The sequence below is a fragment of the Pan paniscus genome, chromosome 13 (genome assembly GCF_029289425.2).
Source record: "Pan paniscus chromosome 13, NHGRI_mPanPan1-v2.0_pri, whole genome shotgun sequence".
Taxonomy (NCBI): Eukaryota; Metazoa; Chordata; class Mammalia; order Primates; family Hominidae; genus Pan; species Pan paniscus.
The window spans coordinates 75242178-75261920 of NC_073262.2; the positions used below are offsets into that span (position 1 = coordinate 75242178).

General features: G+C 37.7%; 1 protein-coding gene across 27 annotated transcripts in view; it reads left to right on the forward strand.

Annotated features, from left to right (window-relative positions):
- PDK1 (pyruvate dehydrogenase kinase 1) overlaps positions 1-19743 on the forward strand; it is a 161749-nt gene that overhangs the window by 12721 nt on the left and 129285 nt on the right. For all 27 annotated transcript variants that reach the window (XR_010109498.1, XR_010109494.1, XR_010109493.1 and 24 more), the window contains 3 exons: positions 356-432; positions 2341-2439; positions 17937-18047. Coding sequence is in view for 3 of the 27 variants with exons in the window: in XM_063595445.1 (XP_063451515.1) it covers positions 356-432; positions 2341-2439; positions 17937-18047 (287 nt within the window). In the remaining 24 variants the exon portion in view is untranslated. The remainder of the gene's footprint in view (positions 1-355; positions 433-2340; positions 2440-17936; positions 18048-19743) is intronic.

The window sequence follows — 19743 nt, forward strand, 5'->3', positions numbered from 1 at the left end:
CTGTGGAATTTAAAGACTTTAACACTTCTCTGTTTGGAAAGTAAAATTCCTACCCAAAAGTTAAGCGATCTTTAAAAAGACTTTACCATCCTAGAGAAAAATGGGCGCATGGGTTGGTTCGATTGTTATGCAAGATTGTGAGAAGTGACCACAGGACTCTTGTCATCATCAGTTGTAAATATTTGTGGGTATGGGTTCAAACACTAATACATTGAAGAAATGGTGTGGCAGTTCTCCCCCAGATAATACTGTCCTCTGTAGTTAATGTTTTCTTTTCATTACTACACAGTTTATTCTTAAAAATGCTTTAAGCACATCTCTCTGTACTTTCATATTTTTCTCTTCTGCTCTGTAGCAAAATCACCAGGACAGCCAATACAAGTGGTTTATGTACCATCCCATCTCTATCACATGGTGTTTGAACTTTTCAAGGTTTGTAAAATAGTATTACATAACCTTTACCAGTACTTTTCTGAGGTTAGGAATCTGCTCTGAAAGCCAAATATTCCACTAGGTTCTCCTATTAAGAAGTGCCATTTCATGTCAGTATCATATCACATTGCTGGAGATCAGCTTTTTATCAACACAGGGAGACATCTCCATGTAGTGGTGAGCTCAGACTATGGAGTCAGAAAGACCTGGGTTTGAATCCCAATTATGGCACTTAATATGTGTGTGACCTTGGGCAAGTCACTCAACCTCTCTGAGCCTCAGTTTCCTTTTCTGTAAAACAAGAATACTGTCCAGGATTGTTTATGGCTATTGGGAATAACATACTAAGTGTCCAGTACAGTGACAACGTATTACATATAGGTGCTCAATAGAGTTATCTTTATGTTTTTATAAAACAATATTTAGAAGAGTGATTCTCAACTTGCTACCCTCAAAGGACCAGAATTCTTTTTTTGGTCTGGCTTTTCTTGGGAGGGGGAGGTCATTTATATTGACTTACAGGGTTTCTGCTGTAATCTTTGCTCTTTACAACAAATTTTGAAAACAAATTATGCTACTAATATTGAGAGTATCTTTTTTCCCCACCAATGATACTTGCTGGTTGACAAGAAAATGGGTGAGGAGTGAGGGGCACAGGTCCTGGTGGGTGAAAATGATTGCCCTCTATCAGAAGCTTGTAGTCTCTCTTCAGTTCTGTTTCATCAGCCAGCAGCAAACTAGAGGAAGGAGGGGGTGGCTTTCAATCTGATAATGTAAAGGAAAAGTGCACTGAAACACAGAAAAACTGACCGAATATCTTAGAACAGCAGCAGAATGTTCTTTCTTCCAAGACAGCAAAAATGTATTTAATACCTTATAAAATCTTTTTTAAAATATTTATTTTATTTTTTGTAGAGTTGAGGTCTCACTCTGTTACCCAGGCTGTCCTTGAACTCCTGGCCTCAAGCAGTCCTGCCCCAGAGTGTTGGGATTACAGGCATAAACCACTGCACCTAGCCCCAAAATCTTTTTATCCAAGTAGTTAAACAAGTAGTGATGGGCACTTCAAGCATTAACACGAATTTTTTCCTTGAAATTCCAGTGGCATAAAGATCTTGTGTTCTATGATTGAGGCATTCCGTATTATATTGTACATAATGTCAGTAATAATGGCTTTCACCTGGAACCTAATCTTAAACTGCCTTTGGTGGAAATGATGGAATCTCCTCCATAAGAGGACTCAATCGCAATTGCTGTGCCAGGGCCACACACTCTTACTTCCAAATTCGGATGCCTTTTTAGTTACATCTAGTTTATATCATTTTCTACTGCAATGCTGAATGTCATGATATTGTTTAAGGCTTCTGATATGTTGGCACTGTGTACCCTATTTCCTTTAGAAATTAGTCAAAGCAGCTTTACAATGTCAATACCCTTAATTTCAAACTAGAGATAAAGGGATTCATTGCTCCATCAAATACGACCATTGCTGTTACTACTATATGAAAAAAATTGCTTTCCTTTAAAGAAATTTATGACAGTTTTTTAAATAGTTCTAAAAATATAGCTGAAACTACATTTTCAAAAATGTTTTGCCCATCATTTACTAAAATTATAAAAGTGTTTGAACAGAGTTTTCTGCTTTAATGTAACTAGTTAAAAGTGTTTTGAAGTCTGACTTTGGAAAATAAGCAAAATTTAGTTGGAATCTTTAGGTCAGAATATCCTTCAAATCCCCCCCAAATTGACTCCATTAAAAAAAAAACTTTAAATGTGGTTATAAGAATTGTGATTCTTTGGCATATTTCCATCAAATTTAAAAACTTCAAATAGTGCATATGTACTTGAAAATTACACTTTCTCTTTTCTAAAAAGCTGTATTTTTAATACAACCCTAATGTATTTCAGAATGCAATGAGAGCCACTATGGAACACCATGCCAACAGAGGTGTTTACCCCCCTATTCAAGTTCATGTTACGCTGGGTAATGAGGATTTGACTGTGAAGGTAAATGTGTTTAATGGTTTTTTTTGTTTGTTTTTTTTTTGTAATTGATGAACAGACATGCAAAGGTAACCATACGCATAATTTCTAAAAGACATAATCTACTCTCAGGGGAAAAGAATCTTGTCTGTAATAGATAATAAGCACATTGCTTCATTGAGCTGGTGGATTATAGTTATCCCTTGAGTCTTTTCTATGCAGGTCCCCCGTCGAGGTGATTCAAGTTAAAATAAATCTTGGAGACAGACAATTTATCATTAATATCTCTTTGATAAGTAAGATCTAAAATATTTGGGTAGTTGCAGTATTATGGAGATAGTATTTAATATATAATTTTAAAAATTTTAAAACAGTGCTTTCTAATCTACTGGTTTCATTTGATTCTCATGACGTAGGTAATTTTATCCTCACTTTTACAGGTGTGGAGACTAAGACACAGTGGTTAGCTCAGGATCACACAGGGCAGAAATGCTATGGGACATGATATCCAGTCTTCTGTCCCCAGTGCTAGGCCTTTTCTATTACATTGTTCAGGTGGCCCAGTTTCTTCTTTTACATTTTATTAAAAATTGTTTTCTGTCACCCAGGCTGGAGTGCAGTGGTGTGATCATCACTCACTGTGACCTTGAACTCCTGGGCTCAAGCAATCCTCCTCCCATAGCTTCCAGAGTAACTGGGACTGCAGGCTGCAGGCATGCAAGCCTGGCTAATTAAAAGAATTTTTTGGTGGGTAGAGACTAGGTCTCACTTTGTTGCCCAGGCTGATCTCAAAACACCTGGCCTCAAGTGATCCTCCCACCTTGGCCTCCCAAAGCACTAGTATTACAGGTGTGAGCCACTGTGCATGGCTCCAGTTTAAGAGTATGATAGTGTTTTTCTTTTTTAATAATCATTTAAAAATTTATATTAAAGTAATAAATGCAGAGACTATAAAAATTCAAATGTGTCAGTTCCTGGCCCTTTGTAGGCCTCATTACTCAGAGATTCTTAGTCTTTGTTTACTTTTTTTTTTTTTTTTTTGAGATGGAGTCTTGCTGTGTTGCCCCAGGGTGGAATGCGGTAGTGTGATCTCGCCCACTGCAACCTCTGCCTCCTGAGTTCAAGTGATTCACCTGCCTCAGCCTCCCAAGTAGCTGGGATAACAGGCACCCGCCACCACGCCTAGCTAATTTTTTGTATTTTAGTAGAGACAGGGTTTCACCATATTGGCCAGGCTGGTCTCGAACTCCTGACCTCGTGTTATCCGCCTGCCTCGGCCTCCCGAAGTGCTGGGATTACAGGCATGAGCTACTGCACCTGGCCTAATGTTTACATTTTAAACAGTAAATATTACCTTTCTGTTATAGTAGTTGAGGAGTTAGCTCTCTTTAATAGAGCACCTGCTCCCCTCCCCTCCCCTAGCCCAAGGGCCAGTTTCCCTATACTATTATCCCAATATTTAAGTTTGTATATGAAATTCGAAGCTGAGAATAATCATCTTGCAAAATTTTGAAGGCATCCATTGTTCCTTTTTTAAAAAAGGTACAATTCAGTGGAATTCATAAGGTTATTCAAGTATTGCCGCTGTCTCATTTTAGAACATTTTCGTCAGTCCTAAGAAAAAACCCAAGTACTCCGTCAGGCACAGCAGCTCATGCCTGTAATCCCAGCACTTTGGGAGGCCAAGTTGGGCAGATTGCCTGAGGTAAGGCGTTTAAGACCAGCCTGGCCAACATGGTGAAACCCCATCTCTACAAAAAATACAAAAAATTAGCTGGGTGTGGTGGCAGGCGCCTGTAATCCCAGCTATTCAGGAGGCTGAGGCATGAGAATCGCTTGAACCCAGCAGCAGAGGGTGCGGTGAGCCAAGATCGCACCACTGCACTCCAGCCTGGGTGACAGATTGAGACTCCATCTGAAAAAAAGAAAAAAAGGAAAATACACTGTACCTATGAAGTCACTTCCCGTTTTTCTCTCTTCTAGCCCTTGGCAACCACTAATCTATTTTCTGTTTGTGTATTTCTCTTTCTGGGCATTTTATATAAATTTAATCATGCAGTATGTGGTCTTTTGTTACTGACTTCTTTCACTTAGTATAATGTTATAGTATGCATTTGTACTTCATTCCTTTTTATGACCAAATGATATTCTGTTATATGGATATAACACCTTTGGGTTATCCATTCATCAGTTGATAGACATTTGGTTTGTTTCTATTTTTTGGTTATTATAAATAATACGGCTATGAATGTTTGTGTACAAATTATTGTGTGAACATGTGTTTCAATTATCTTATGTATATACCTAGGAATTGAACTGCTGAATCATAGGAAACTCTGTTTAACTTGAGAAACTGCCAAACTGTTTTCCAAAGGACCTGCACCATTTTGCATTGTCATCAACAATGTGTGAAGGTTCCTGTTTTACCTCGTCCTTGTCAACAATTGTAGTCTGTCTTTTTTATTGTAGACATTATTGTGAGTGTGAAGTGGTATCTCAGTGTGGTTTTTATTTGCATTTGTCTAATGACTATGATGTTGAACATCTTTTCATTTGCTGATCGGCCATTTGTGTATCTTTGAAGAAATGTAGATTAAGATCCTTTTTTCAGTTTTAAAATTGGCTGTCTTTTATTGTTGAGTTGTAAGGGTTCTCTCTCTTATGTATATGTGTATATATATATAGGGATTCTATGTGTGTGTATATATATACACACACATACATATACATATATACATATATGTGTGTGTATATATATACACCCTATATATATTCTATTTGTGTGTATACTATGTGTGTGTATATATATATACACTCTCTCTAAATATATATATATGTATATAGGGGTTACTAGTCCCTGATGAGATGTATGATTTGCAAGTATATTCTCCCATTCCGTGGGTTCTTTTCACTTTCTTGATAGTATCCTTTGAAGTACAAAGTTGTGTTTTTTTGTTTTTTGCTTTTTTAAATAGAGACGGGGTCTTGCTTTGTTGCCCAGGCTGGTCTTGAACTCCTGAACTTAAGCAGTCCTCCCACCTTGGCCTCCCACAGTGCTGGGATTACAGGTGTGAGCCACCACACCCAGCCAAAGTTTTTAGTTTTGAAAATTTTCAATTTTTTTTTCACATTGCATGTTATTTCAGTTTTATGTCTAAGAAACCATTGCCTACTCCAAAGTCTTGACGACTTATGCCTATGTTTCTAAGAGTTTTATAGTTTTAGCTTTTATATTTAGGTCTTCGATCCATTTTGAGTTAAGTTTTGTACATGGTTTGAGGTAGAGGTTCATCTTCATTCTTTTGCATGTGGATATCCAGTTGTCCCAGTACCATTTGTGAAAAACCTATTCTTTCCCCATTCAATTGCCCTGTCACCCTTGTCAAAAATCAATTGCTCATAAATGTATGGGGTTTATTTCTGGATTCTCAGTTCTATTTCATTGATGTATATATCTCTCGTTATGCAAGTACTTAATGCCTGTCTCAATGATTGTAGCTTTAAGTTTTGAAATTTGCAAGTGTGAGTCCTACAACTTCTTTTTCAAGATTATTTTGGCTGTTATGGGTTCTTGCATTTCCATGGGTTTTAGGATCAGCTTGTCAATTTCTGCAAAAAAACAATGCCAGCTAGAATTTTGATGGGCATCATTTGGGAAGTGTTGCCATCTTAGAGTTAACAATATTAACTCTTCTAATTCATGAACACAAGATATCTTTACACTTACAACACAGGGCATCTTTATAGGTCTTCTTTGCTTTCTTTCAATAATGTTTTGTGGTTTTTAGTGTACAAGTCTTGGACTTTTAAATTTATTCCTAAGTATTTTATTATTTTTGATGCTATTGTAATGGAATTGTTCTCTTAATTCCATTTTTTGGATTGCTTATTGCTAGTGGATAGGAATATAACTGATTTTTTTGTACTGATCTTGTATCCTGCATCCTTGCCAAATGTCTTTATTACTGCTAGTACATTTTTGTGGATTACTTAGAATTTTCTATATAAATGATCATGTCTCTGCAAAAAGATGTAAGTGTGGCTAGAACCTCTAGTACAATGTTGAATAGAAGTGCTGACAGGAGACATCCTTGTCTTTTTTCTGATACTAAGGGGGAGAACTTCTTGTCTTTCACTATTAAGTATGATGTTAGCTCTGATTTTTTTCATAGATACCCTTTATCAGATTGAGGAAATTTGCCTGTATTCTTAGTTTGAGTGTTTTTATCATGAAAGGATGTTCAATTTTGTCAAGTGCTTTTTCTGTGAAGATTGAAATGATTGTGTGGTTTGTTCTTTGTTCTATTAAGTAGTGTATTACATTGCTTTTTCTATATCAAACCAACCTTGCATTGTTGGGATAAGTCTCAATTTTTTTATGGTTTATGTTGTTTTGTTGAGGATTTTTACGTTGATGTTCATAAGGTATGTTTATTGGTCTGTAGTTTCTTGTGATGTGTTTGGTTTTAGTATCAGGATGACACTGGCCTTATAGAATGAGCTTTCTACATTTTGGAAGAGTTTTTGAAGGATTGGTATTAATTCTTTCAGTGTTTGGTAGAACACAACAGTGAAGACTTCTGGGCCTGAGCTTGTCTTTGTGGAAAGACTTTTGATTACTAGTTCAATCTCTATTTGTTATATATTCATATTTATGGATAGCTATTTATAAATATAAATAATAGGCCAGGCACGGTGGCTTAACGCTTGTAATCTCAGCACTTCGGGAAGCCGAGGCAGGTGGATCACCTGAGGTCAGGAGTTTGAGACTAGCCTGGCCAACATGGCAAAACTCCATCTCTACTAAAAATGCAAAAATTAGCCAGGCACGGTGGTGTGTGCCTGTAATCCCAGCTACTCGAGAAGCTGAGACAGGAGAATCACTTGAATCCGGGAGGCAGAGGTTGCAGTAAGCTAAGATTGTGCCATTGCTTTCTAGCCTGGGTGACAGATCAAGACTCTGTCTCAAATAATAATAATTAAATAAATAAATATAAACAATACATTTGATATCTATTTAGATTGTCCATTTCTTCCTGAGCTCCTGAGCTGTGTCTATAGTTTGTGTGTGTTTTTTTGTTTGTTTTTTGAGACAGAGTCTTGCTCTGTCGCCCAGGCTGGAGTGCAGTGGCAGGATCTTGGCTCACTACAAGCTCCGCCTCCCGAGTTCACGCCATTCTCCTGCCTCAGCCTCCTGAGTAGCTAGGACTACAGGCACCCGCCACCATGCCTGGCTAATTTTTGTATTTTTAGTAGAGATGGGGTTTCACTGTGTTAGCTAGGATGGTCTCGATCTCCTGACCTCGTGATCCGCCTGCCTCAGCCTCCCAAAGTTCTGGGATTACAGGCATGAGCCACCACGCCCAGCCTATAGTTTGTGTTTTTATAGGAATTTGTCCATTTCATTTAGGTTATCTAATTATTACACACCATTGTTCATAGTATTCCCTAATAATCCTTTTTATTTTTGTAAGATTGGTAGTGATGTCCCCACTTTCATTCCTGGTTTTATAAATTTGAGTCTTCTTTTTTTTTCTTGGTCAATATAGCTAAATATTTATCAATTTTGTTAATCTTTCTAAAGAATCAATTTTTTATTTCATTGATTTTCTCCATTTTTCTATTCTGTATTTCATTAATTACACTCTAGGCTTTATTATAATTTCCTTCCTTCTGCTTGCTGTGGTGTTATTTTGCTCCTGTTTTTCTAGTTTCTTAAGGTGGAAGTTTTGGTTATTCATTTGAGACATTTTACAACTATAATTTTACTTTAAGCACTGCTTTGTCTATCTTACAAGTTTTTAATGTTTTGTTTTCATTTTCATTCATCTCAAAGTATTTTCTAGTTTCCTTTTGGATTTTTTCCATTGGTTAATAGGATTGTGTTGTTTAATTGCCACATACTTGTGAATTTCCCATGTGTTCTCTTAATCATTTAAATTTCATTCTGTTGTGATTGGAAACATACTTTGTATGATTTCAAGTATACATCTATTGAGATTTGTTTTATGGCCTAACATAGGGTCTATCTTGGAGAATGTTCCATGTGTACTTGAGAAAAGCGTGCATTCTGCTGCTGTTGAATGTTCTACAGATAGCTATTAGGTTTAGTTGGTTTGCAGTGTTGTACAAGCTTGTCTTTCCTTGTTGATCTTGTAATTGTTATATCCATTGTTGAAAGTGGAGTATTGAAGTCGTCTCCAATTATTGTTGAATTGTCTATTTCGCCCTTCAGTTCTATCAGTTTTGCTTCATGTATTTTGGAGCTCTGTTGAGTACATATATGTTTTTAATTATTATCTCTTTTTTGTGTATTAACCTTATATCATTAAAAAATGTACTATTTTGTCTCTTATAACAGTTTTTGTTTAAAAGTATATTTTGTTTGAAGTTAGTGTAACCATCCCAACTCTTTTTGTTTCTGTTTTCATAGTGTAACTTTCCAGACTTTTAGTTTAAACCTCTTTGTGCCTTTCAGTCTAAAATGTGTCTCTTTATAGCATATAGTTAGAATTTAAAACCATTCTGCCAATGTCCACCTTTTAATTGGAATGTTCAGATCAATTAAATTTAATATAATTACTATTAATGTAATTAACAGTAATTTTGGTTTATGTTTGCCGTTTTGTCTTCAATATATGTCATATCATTTTTTATTATTTCTCCATTATCACTGTCTTTTGTTAAAATGATATTTTGTATTATATCATTTTAATTTCGTTCTTGTTTTTGTTACTATATTTCTTTGAGTTTTTTAAGTAATTATCCTGGGGATTACAATTAACACCTTAATTTATAATCTAGTTCACATTAATACCAATTTGCTTTCAATAGTATACACTGACTTTTCTCCTAAATAGGCCTTTTCCCCTCCCCACCCATCCTTTGTGCTGTTATTGTCATATAACATACATTTTTGTACATTGTGTGCCTGTCTACAGAGATTTATAATTATTGTTCTATTCAATTGTCTTTTAAATCAGATAGGACACAAAAAGAGTTACAAACAAAAAATATACTCATATTTTCCTTTAGATTTACTTTTGTAATAACTTTTACTGGCACTGTTTATTTCTAAACATGGATTCAATGTTTTGTCTAGTATCCTTTTGTTTCAGCCTGAAGGATTCCCTTTGGTATTTCTTGATAGCCCATGTCTGTCAGTGATCATCTCTCTCAGTTTTTGCTTATCTGGAAATGTCTTAATTTCTCCTTCATTTTTGAAGGATAGTTTTGCTGGTTATAGAATTCTTGTTGATAGTCTTTTTCTTTCAGCACTTTGGAATATGTTATCTCACTGCCTTCCAGCCTCCATGGTTTGGATGAGAAATCAGCTGTTACAATCTTATTGAATATTGCACATATGTGATGAGTCATTTCTCTGTTTCTCAGACTGGATAATTTCAATTGACCTGTCTTCACTCTCACTGATTCTTTTCTTTCACATGCTCAAATATGCTGTTGAACCCCTCTAGTGAAATTTTCATTTCGTTTATTTTTCATTTCATTTATTGTACTTCTCAATTCCAGAATTTCAACTTAGTTCTCTTATATAATATCTACCCTGTTTTTTTCACCTTTGCTAAATGTTGATGCATATCATTTTATTGCCCTATATTTTATTGTTGTATCGTTTAAAATTTTCTATTTTGAGACATCCTCATACTTTAGTTCTTTAGTGTTTGTTTACGGAGTGTGAGTTTACTGACTCAGGTATAGTTTATTGACTGATTTTTCCTTGCCTGTGTATGGGCAATACTTTTTTGTTTTTTTCATATCTTGTTATTTTTGTAGAAAACTGGACATTTAAAATAATATATTTTGACAGCTCTGCAGATCAGATACTGCCGTCTCCCCAAGGCTGTCTTTGTTGTTGTTTTGTAATTTTTTTTTTTTGGAGTTAATTCTTTTAAGTTTGAATTCTTTGTTGTGTGTGGCCTCTGAAGTCTCTGCTCATTTAGCTTAGTGGTCAGCTAATGACTGGACTGAGATTTCCTCAAATACCTGGAATCAGTAAGTTTCCCAGTCTTTGCCAAGGGACTCTGTGTGTGTATAGAAGTGTTTAGGAGAATATCTTCAACACTCAGCCAGGCAGTTAACAACTGTGCCTTAACCTTTAGGTCCTTGCCAAGGGACTCTGTGTGTGCATAGAAGTGTTTAGGAAAATATTTTCAACACAGCCAAGCAGTTGACAACTGTGCCTTAACCTTTAGGTCCTGCTCGCATAGAGCTTAGGGCCTTCTCAGTGTCTTTCCTGAGCATGACCCTGGGCATGAGTATGGCCTTCCAGATTCCCAGGAGATAGCTGAGTTTTTCAAAGCCCCTATGGCTATCTCATTCCCTAGACCTTCCTGTTAAGCTTTTTGGTTAGCCTTATTGTTTGCCCTAGCTGTTGTCCAGTTTCTTCTGCAGCCCTCAAATTAATCAGTTACTTCTAATTGTTTTTGACAGATGTTTCCAGGGATGGGGGTGGGGTGCAAGACTTTTGTACTGGGGAGCTCAGAGTCAGGTCAAATAAATACAGTCTTCCCAGCAGCTACCAGGCTGCTGGTTTCACTCTGATTGCATATTGATTGGAGGGAGGGGGAGCAGATGGGAGCAAGTTAAAATGCTTACTGTTCTTATACGGATTCAGTTGTTTTACTTGAATAAATGCTCCCCGGATTGCTGCATGCCTTTAGTTAATTTCCAGAATTCTGTCAAAGTAGATTCTAAATGATTTTTGCACCCCCCTCCCCCGCTCTTTCTTTTTTTTTTTTTTTTTTTTTTTTTTTTGGTGCTTTGATAGAGGATAGACTTTTGCAGGTTCTTTCTCTTCTATTTTTGCTGATGTCACTCCTGCTGTTCTTTTTGAGAAGACAACGTTTATTACAATTCCTCTTCCTTCTTATGTGACCAGTTTTGGGTGTCTACTTTTGTTTAACTAGAGTTTTTAACTTTTTTTTTTTTTTCTTTTTTTTAAGCTGTGTTCTGAAGTTTCAGTGATGTGACTTGGTGTGGGCCTTTTCTTACTTATTGGGCTGTGGTCTTTGAACTTCCCATTATTTTCTTGATATTTGCCTTTTCACTGTGTGTTTAGTCTCTTTCTGATAGTCATATTAAGAGGATGTTGGGCTTCATGACATCACTCCCTGTTTTTTATCGCTTCAACTTTTTATTCTATTCTGTGAGATTTCCTTGACTTCAGATTCCCAGCCCTTCTATTGAACTTTTATTTCCATTATCTTACAAATTTCCAAGAATCCTTATTTTTAAAATTAATCCCTTTTTAGAATTCTGCTCTAGTTTTATTTTACTGCTCTAAGGATATTATCGTGTTTTTTTTTTAATTAATTTGCCTCTGCACCCTGCATTGTCCGTTTCCTGAGTTTCCTTTTGTCCGTTTCTCTCTCGTTTGTTCATTTTAAAGAGATAGGCACAAAAAAGTCAATAAATGGCAATGCCATCTGTTTGCTGTAAAAACAATATGAATGTATCACTTTTTTTTTTTGTTTTTTTTTTTTTTTAGCTCAGATGCTAATGTGTCTATTTTTTGGTTAGTTGTGTGTCAGCTACTTGCCCGTTAAGGTTTACAGTCAAGAAAAGACCCATTGGTCTTCTGGTTTGGGGCTTAAGTTGTGCTGCAGCATGTTCTTTCTTGTACCTTTTTCTGCTTCTATTAGAAGTGCTTTATTTAGCATTTTGGTCTGCAGCTGCTTTCTATTGCTATTATCCGTCATTGCATAGATCAAGGTTTACTGAGTTCTTAGACTCTCAGAAGAGATTACTTCTGTGCTGGTGGATGGGCTTAACCTCAGGAATCTGTCTTTATGATGTAAAGAAAAATTCATAATGACCCAGCAATCCCACTCCTATGTCTATACCTCAAAGGATTGAGAATATTTAGGCAAAACCTTACACACAAATACTCATAGTGGCACTATTCACAATAGTGTACAGGTAGAAACAACCCAAATATCTATCAGCTAATGAATGGATAAACAAAATGTGGTATGTCCATACAGTGGAATATTATTTGGCCACAAAAGGAATGAAATACTGATAAATGCTACAAACTGGTTGTTGTAACATTGAAGACATTATGCTAAGTGAGAGAAGCCAATCACAAAAGGCCACATATTATATGATTTTATTTACATGAAATGTCCAGAATAGGCAAATACATAGGGACAGAAAGTAGATTAGTGGTTGCCTAGGGATATGACCACTAAAGGAGCTAGGGTTTCTTTTGGAGGTGATGAAAAATTCTAAAATTGACGGTGGTAATGGTTGCACATATCTATGAATATATTAAAAACCATTCAATTATATACTTTAAGTGCATTAATTATATGGTATATAAATTATTTTTATCTTTTTTGAGATGGAGTCTCCCTCAGTTGCCCAGGCTGGAGTGCGGTGGCATGATCTCAGCTCCCTGCAAGCTCCGCCTCCCAGGTTCAAGCGATTCTCCTGCCTCAGTCCCTAGTAGCTGGGACTACAGGCGCCTGCTACCACACCTGGCTAATTCTTGTATTTTTAGTAGAGATGGTGTTTCACCTTGTTGGCCAGGCTGGTCTCAAGCTGCTGACCTCAAGTGATCCGTCTGCCTCTGCCTCCCAAAGTGCTGGGATTACAGGCATGAGCCACTGTGTCCAGCCTGCTATGTAAATTATATCTGAATAAAGCTGTTTAAAATCAAATAGGCTTGTAATGGTCTCAAAAAAGAGTGTTCTAGAAGCCTGCTATGTTAATTATATTTGAATAAAGCTGTTTAAAATAAAATAGAAAGGCTTGTAAAGGTCTCAAAAAGACTGTTCTAGAAGTCCTGTCTGTATTAGGCTCTGCCTTCACCTGTTGTTTCTGCTCCTCACATCCAAGGTCACATGAAGGCATCTCCTCTTGCAGCCTCTCTTTACATGTTGAATTCTTGCTTTTTCTTCAGCCGAGCTTTGATCCCCATTACTTACCCTAGACTTTTAGAATCAAGGCTTGGTTTTGTTTCTTCCCCATTTTTTTTAGCTTGTTCAAATTATTGACATTTTTTACCTTTTATCCTTCTGCTAAAAATCCTATACAAAAGTTGTTGTTTCTGTCTTACAGCCCTAGCTGCTCTTTCAATTCTGTGTTTAGTATATAATCTATAAATAACCTATGTGTTATAGCCACATGTCTTTTGTGTGTGTGTGTGTGTGTGTTTTTATAGATGGAGTGTTATTCTGTCACCCAGGCTGGAATGCAGTGGCAGAATCTCGGCTCACCGTGACCTCTCTTTCCCGGGTTCAAGCAATTCTCCTGTCTCAGCCTCCCGAGTAGCGGGGATTACAGGCATGCGCCACCATACCTGACTAATTTTTGTATTTTTAGTAGAGACAGAGTTTCACCATGTTGGCCAGGCTGGTCTTGGAACTCCTGACCTCAAGTGATCTGACCACCTCAGCCTCCCAAAGTGCTGGGATTACAGGTATGAGCCACAGCGCGTGGCCTACATGTCATTTAAATTAAAACTTAAATGTCTTGGTTCATTTACTGTTGATGATTTTACAGACTTAACAGTGAAAACGCTGTTGGCTAAGAAACTTTAGGAACTCTGGGTGAATACAGGGAATGTCCTGGCTTTAGAACTGTCATCTAGTCAATAGTGGTTCATTTCATCTGGGCCTGGAGTTCACATGAATTAACCTAGGGAGCCTAGTGTTACTGGGAATAGGAAGTTAGGGATGGCAGCTCTTGGTTAGATGACATTGACAAGTGGTGCTTTTGTGCACTGAAGAGAAAACTTTAAAAATAATTGGCAAACTTCTCTTCCTTGGCCTTCCTGTTGACATTACTTATCTCATTATCTTAATAAGGTTTCATGTTAGTTTTCACATCTCTCTTTCAATACATTTGTCATCAAAGGTACCATTCTTCTTGCCTTGAATATATACAGACTAAATATCTGTCTCTCCATTATTCCCTCCCTCCCTTTTCCTGAAGAACTTGGATCCTCCAATAATCTATTACTGCTCTTTTGGAAACTCTTGCCTACTTTAAAATCCACTGGCTCCAGTTTATTGTATTGTTCGCTGCAAAGCAAAGTACTACTTTGACTGTAGTTTCTAACTCTATTCCTGTGGCTTAGTTTGCCCTTTACCTCTAGCAAGATGATGCTTCTCACATCCTCTCTGTCCTGTCTGCTTATCCCCTCTTATTTTCCCATGCAGCCTGAGGCTGGAAATGACTTCTTATTTTGTACTTGCTAGGTTGTTGTTACAGTCTCCGTGGCCAAAAGGTTAAGGAAAACCAGGAAATATTTACTCAAGTCTACCTTTTTATCTTAGTATCTATTCTAATATGTTCTTTACTCCCTTCATGTATTTATAGAATACACATACTTCCTATTTATGTTACTAGCAAATGTGCAGCAGAGCATTGAATTAAAGGATGAGTAATTAACAAATTGATGGATTTCTCAAAATACCCAGAGCTCTTTATTCATCTTACTAAAATAAATTACTTTACAGGGCCAAGAGCAATTTCAAGCATAATGCTGCATAAAAGTTTTCTGGGTTTTTTTGTTTTTGTTTTTTTTTTTTACTGAGCAGAGTCTCGCTCTGTCACCCAGGCTAGAGTGCAGTGGTGCAACCTTGGCTCACTGCAACCTCCTCCTGGATTCAAGAGATTCTTGTGCTTCAGCCTCCCGAGTAGCTGAGATTACAGGCGTGCACCATGACGCCTGACTAATTTTTGTATTTTTAGTAGAGACAGGGTTTTGCCATGTTGGCCAGGCTGGTCTCGAACTGCTGACCTCAAGTGATTCACCTGCCTTAGCCTCCCAAAGTGCTGGGTTTATAGGTGTAAGCCACCACACCCAGCCACAAGTTCCTAATAAAGTCCTTGTATACTTTATTATTGATAGTGTAATTACTTAATTTTAGATGTATTCGAGGCACATCTTTCAATGGTATTTCAAGGCAGATTTTTTTAGTTATAAAAATCAAAATATCTACATAATTACCATTATAAAGGTAATATATATATACTGTAAAAATTTTTAAATATATAAAAACTCAACTATAAGCCATTCAGCCTATTGACTTTTAATACATATTATTCAGTACTATTTTAATCTATATATACATAAATTAAAAGCAGATTTGTTTGTGTATGACAACTATATTGTTATAGGCAGTAAAATCCAGGTTCTGTGACAAAGGAAAATGGCTGTAGTAGATTAGAATATAAGCTGGATAGTAGCTAGGAAAATAAGTCCATGTTAACTTTGAAGGAAAAGAAAAATTATATGTAAATAAATTACTAAATTTGATTTGCCATACTGTTTGAGTTGAAAAATGATATGAAAATGTAAAGACCTACATGCCTTACGAACATATCAGAAAGTTTTCTGGGGTTCTAGGCTGTAAAATTGCTGGTAGATGGAAATACAAAATAGCGGTTCTGTCTTTTTCTCCCTGAAAATGAAAATTATACTGTTTTTTTCCTGTTAAAGTAATTGTGAAGAAAATTCAGAAACTGAAAACCCCAAACAAGAAGAGAAAATTACTCATTCTACAGACAATAAAATTAGATATCATTTCAGACCTTTTTATAATAGAATTTTTGCAGAGTATTATAAATGCTTCTTTGTAACTGTTTTTTTTTTGTTTGTTGGTTGGTTTTTTTTGCTGCTTAACTATCTCTTATGCCAGTATATGGAGTTCTATATAATATCTAATTAATGGTTAACAATATTCTATTTTAGAATGTACTTTCTTTTACTTAACTAATCCCCTATTTAGGTTGTTTACTTTTAGGTATTCTGCATAGAGCTGTGATGGATGTTCTCATATATACTTTGCATGCTTTTCTGCTTATTTTCTCAGGATAAATTTCTGGAAGTGACATTGTTGTGTGAAAGGTACATGCTCTTTTTTTTTTTTTTTTTTTTTTTAAATAGAGGCAGGGTTTTATTCTGTCACCCAGGTTGGAGTACAGTGGTGAGATCATAGCTCACTACAGCCTCGAACTCCTGGGCTGAAGTGATCCTCCTGCCTCAGCCTCCCAAGTAGTTGGGGATTACAGGCATGCACTGCCATATCTGGGTAATTTTAAAGTTTTTTTTTTTTTTTTTGTACAAACGGAGTCTCAGTATACTGCCCAGGCTGGTCTGGAACTGCTGGGCCCAAGTGATTCCCCTGTTATGGCCTCCCAAAGTGTTGGGATTATATGTGTGAGCCACCAGACCCACCCAATATATGCTTTTCTTTTTTTGTTTGTTTTTGTTTTCTTAATTTAGAGACAGTGGCTCCCTCTGTCACTCAGGCTGGAGTACAGTGAGTGATGCCATCATACCTCACTATAGCCTCCACCTCCTGGGCTCAAGTGATACTCCTTCCTCAGCCTCCCAAGTAGCTGGGATCACAGTTGTATGCCACCATGCCCAGCTAATTTTAGAAAATTTTTTGTAGCGATGGGGTCTTAGTCTGTTGTGCAGGCTGATCTCAAACTCCTGGCTTCAAGTGATTCTCTTGTCTCAGTCACCCAAAGTGTTGAGATCACAAGCGTGAATCACCATGCCCAGCCTAGTACATGCATTTTTAATTTTTTTTTTTTTTTTTTGAGAAGGAGTCTTGCTCTGTCACCCATGCTGGAGTGCAGTGGTACGATCTCGGCTCACTGTGACCTCCATCTCCTGGGTTCAAGCAATTGTTCTGCCTCAGCCTCCCAAGTAGCTAGGACTACAGGCATGTGCCACCACACCTGGCTAATTGTTATATTTTTAGTAGAGATGGGGTTTCGCTGTGTCGGCCAAACTGGTCTTGAACTCCTGACCTCAAGTGATTCACCCATCTCTGCCTTCCAAAGTGCTGGGATTACAGGTGTGCGTGTTTAATTTGCTTCTAGTCACCATGCTGCCCACCAGAAAGGAGTAACAGATTTATAGTTACATACAAGATAGGGTTAACTTGTGCCCAGTTCTGTGCTATAATGCACTGTTAATGAGACTCCCGGAAATATACAAAGCCACAGCAGTATTATGATGGAGTTTATGTATTAGAGTTTCACATATTAGAGGAGTTGGGTTGGGTTCAACAGCGAGGGAAATGCTTATATTGGCAACTTGGATTGTGTTGTATTCATTTTCAAAAGCAGCACTCAGGCTGGGGGCGGTGGCTCATGCCTGTAATCCCAGCACTTTGGGAGGCCAAGACAGGCAGATCATGAGGTCAGGAGAACGAGACCATCCTGGCTAACATGGTGAAACCCCCGCCTCTACTAAAAAAAATTAGCCCGGCATGGTGGCGGGCGCCTGTAGTCCCAGTTACTCGGGAGGCTGAGGCAGGAGAATGGCATGAACCCGGGAAGCAGAGGTTGCAGTGAGCTGAGGTCGCACCACTGCACTCCAGCCTGGGCGACAAAGCGAGACTCTGTCTCAAAAAAAAAAAAAAAAAAAAAAAGCGCTCTCCCACCAGCAGTTAAACTGTGATGCTATGAGTATGTGTTGATATTTTGCTGTTTTGAGGATTTGGGCATAGAGCACAATCCTTTTCTTACCTTAGATGAGTGACCGAGGAGGTGGCGTTCCTTTGAGGAAAATTGACAGACTTTTCAACTACATGTATTCAACTGCACCAAGACCTCGTGTTGAGACCTCCCGCGCGGTGCCTCTGGTATGTTATCAAGAAATAATGAAGTGTGTTTCTGTGAATTGCCTTCCACATGCTGTAGCTGCCAAATAAGTAAGTTAAGCCGTCATGTAGGGTACTCCACAAGGAAGAAAGAAGCTCTTAGAAATGCACACTTTCCCCTAAATTTAAACAGCCTTCAGAATACTTTTTTTTTTTCCAACTGAAATGGGCACGAGACAGAGATTTGGAGTTCTTGTTACAAAGTTTGATCGTGATATAGCAGTAGTTTTCCTGTGTAAAACCATATTTTGAAATATGGTTAACCACATTATTTCTAATGTGGGGAATAAATTACTGGTTTTAGTAGTGTTTGGTCAACACTGAATTACTTTTTAGTGTTGACTTTTTTCTCAAGTACTTGTCATTAGAATGATCTCATATCCTAGACTGAAAAATAAGACTAAAATTCTAATCTGTTCAATCACCAACCTGAAGGCCTAAATTATAATTGCTTTGATGGTGTTTTGTTAATCTTAGTTCCACCTATTTTCAGGTTTAATAGGATCAACTTTTGAATTGACTCCATCCTTATCTTTATGTTCTAACTCCCCCACAAAAAGTATGTTGCCAAAATTTTGTCTGCAATTCTAGAAGAACTCTATTCTTCTAGGCTTGGAAACTTCTCTGACATTTCCAGTAGAGTTATGCTGTAACATGATGGGGGTATAGTACAAGATAGATCTATTTTAGACCCCTTCCTAGGAAGTAACTAGGACTTTATTCTGATAGTTTTGTGTCCGGAATTGGTGGGTTTTTGGTCTTGCTGACTTCAAGAATGAAGCCGCGGACCCTCGCAGTGTTACAGTTCTTAAAGATGGTGTATCCAGAGTTACTTCAGATGTTCAGATGTGTCTGGAGTTTCTTCCTCCCGGTGAGTTCCTGGTTTCGCTGGCTTCAGGAGTGAAGCTGCAGACCTTCACGGTGAGTGTTACAGCTCATAAAGGCAGGGCGTCCGGAGTTGTTTGTTCCTCTCAGTGGGTTCGTGGTCTTGCTGGCTTCAGGAGTGAAGCCGCAGACCTTCGTGGTGAGTGTTGCAGCTCATGAAGGTGGCAAGTCCAGAGTTGTTTGTTCTTCTGGGTGGGTTCGTGGTCTCGGTGGCTTCAGGAGTGAAGCTGCAGACCTTCGCGGTGAGTGTTACAGCTCATAAAGGTAGTGTGGACCCAAAGAGTGAGCAGCAGCAAGATTTATTGTGAAGAGCAAAAGAACAAAGCTTCTACAGCCTGGAAGGGGACCAGAGTGGCTTGCCGCTGCTGGCTCTGGGGGCCTGCTTTTATTCACTTATCTGGCCCCACCCACATCCTGCTGATTGGTCTATTTTATAGAGAGCTGATTGGTCCATTTTACAGAGAGCTGATTGGTGTGTTTTTACAGAGTGCCGATTGGTGTGTTTACAGACCTTTAGCTAGCTAGACACAGAGTGCTGATTGGTGCATTTACAATCCTTTAGCTAGATACAAAAGTTCTCCAAGTCCCCACCCGATTAGCTAGACGAAGAGCGCCAATTGGTGCATTTACAATCCTTTAGCTAGACACAGAGTGCTGATTGGTATGTTTACGATCCTTTAGCTAGACAGAAAAGTTCTCCAAGTCCCCACCCGACCCAGAAGCCCAGTCCAGCCGGTTTCACCTCTCAGTTTTGCCTAATGCATAGCACAAATGCTATGGCTGCAGCTGTACT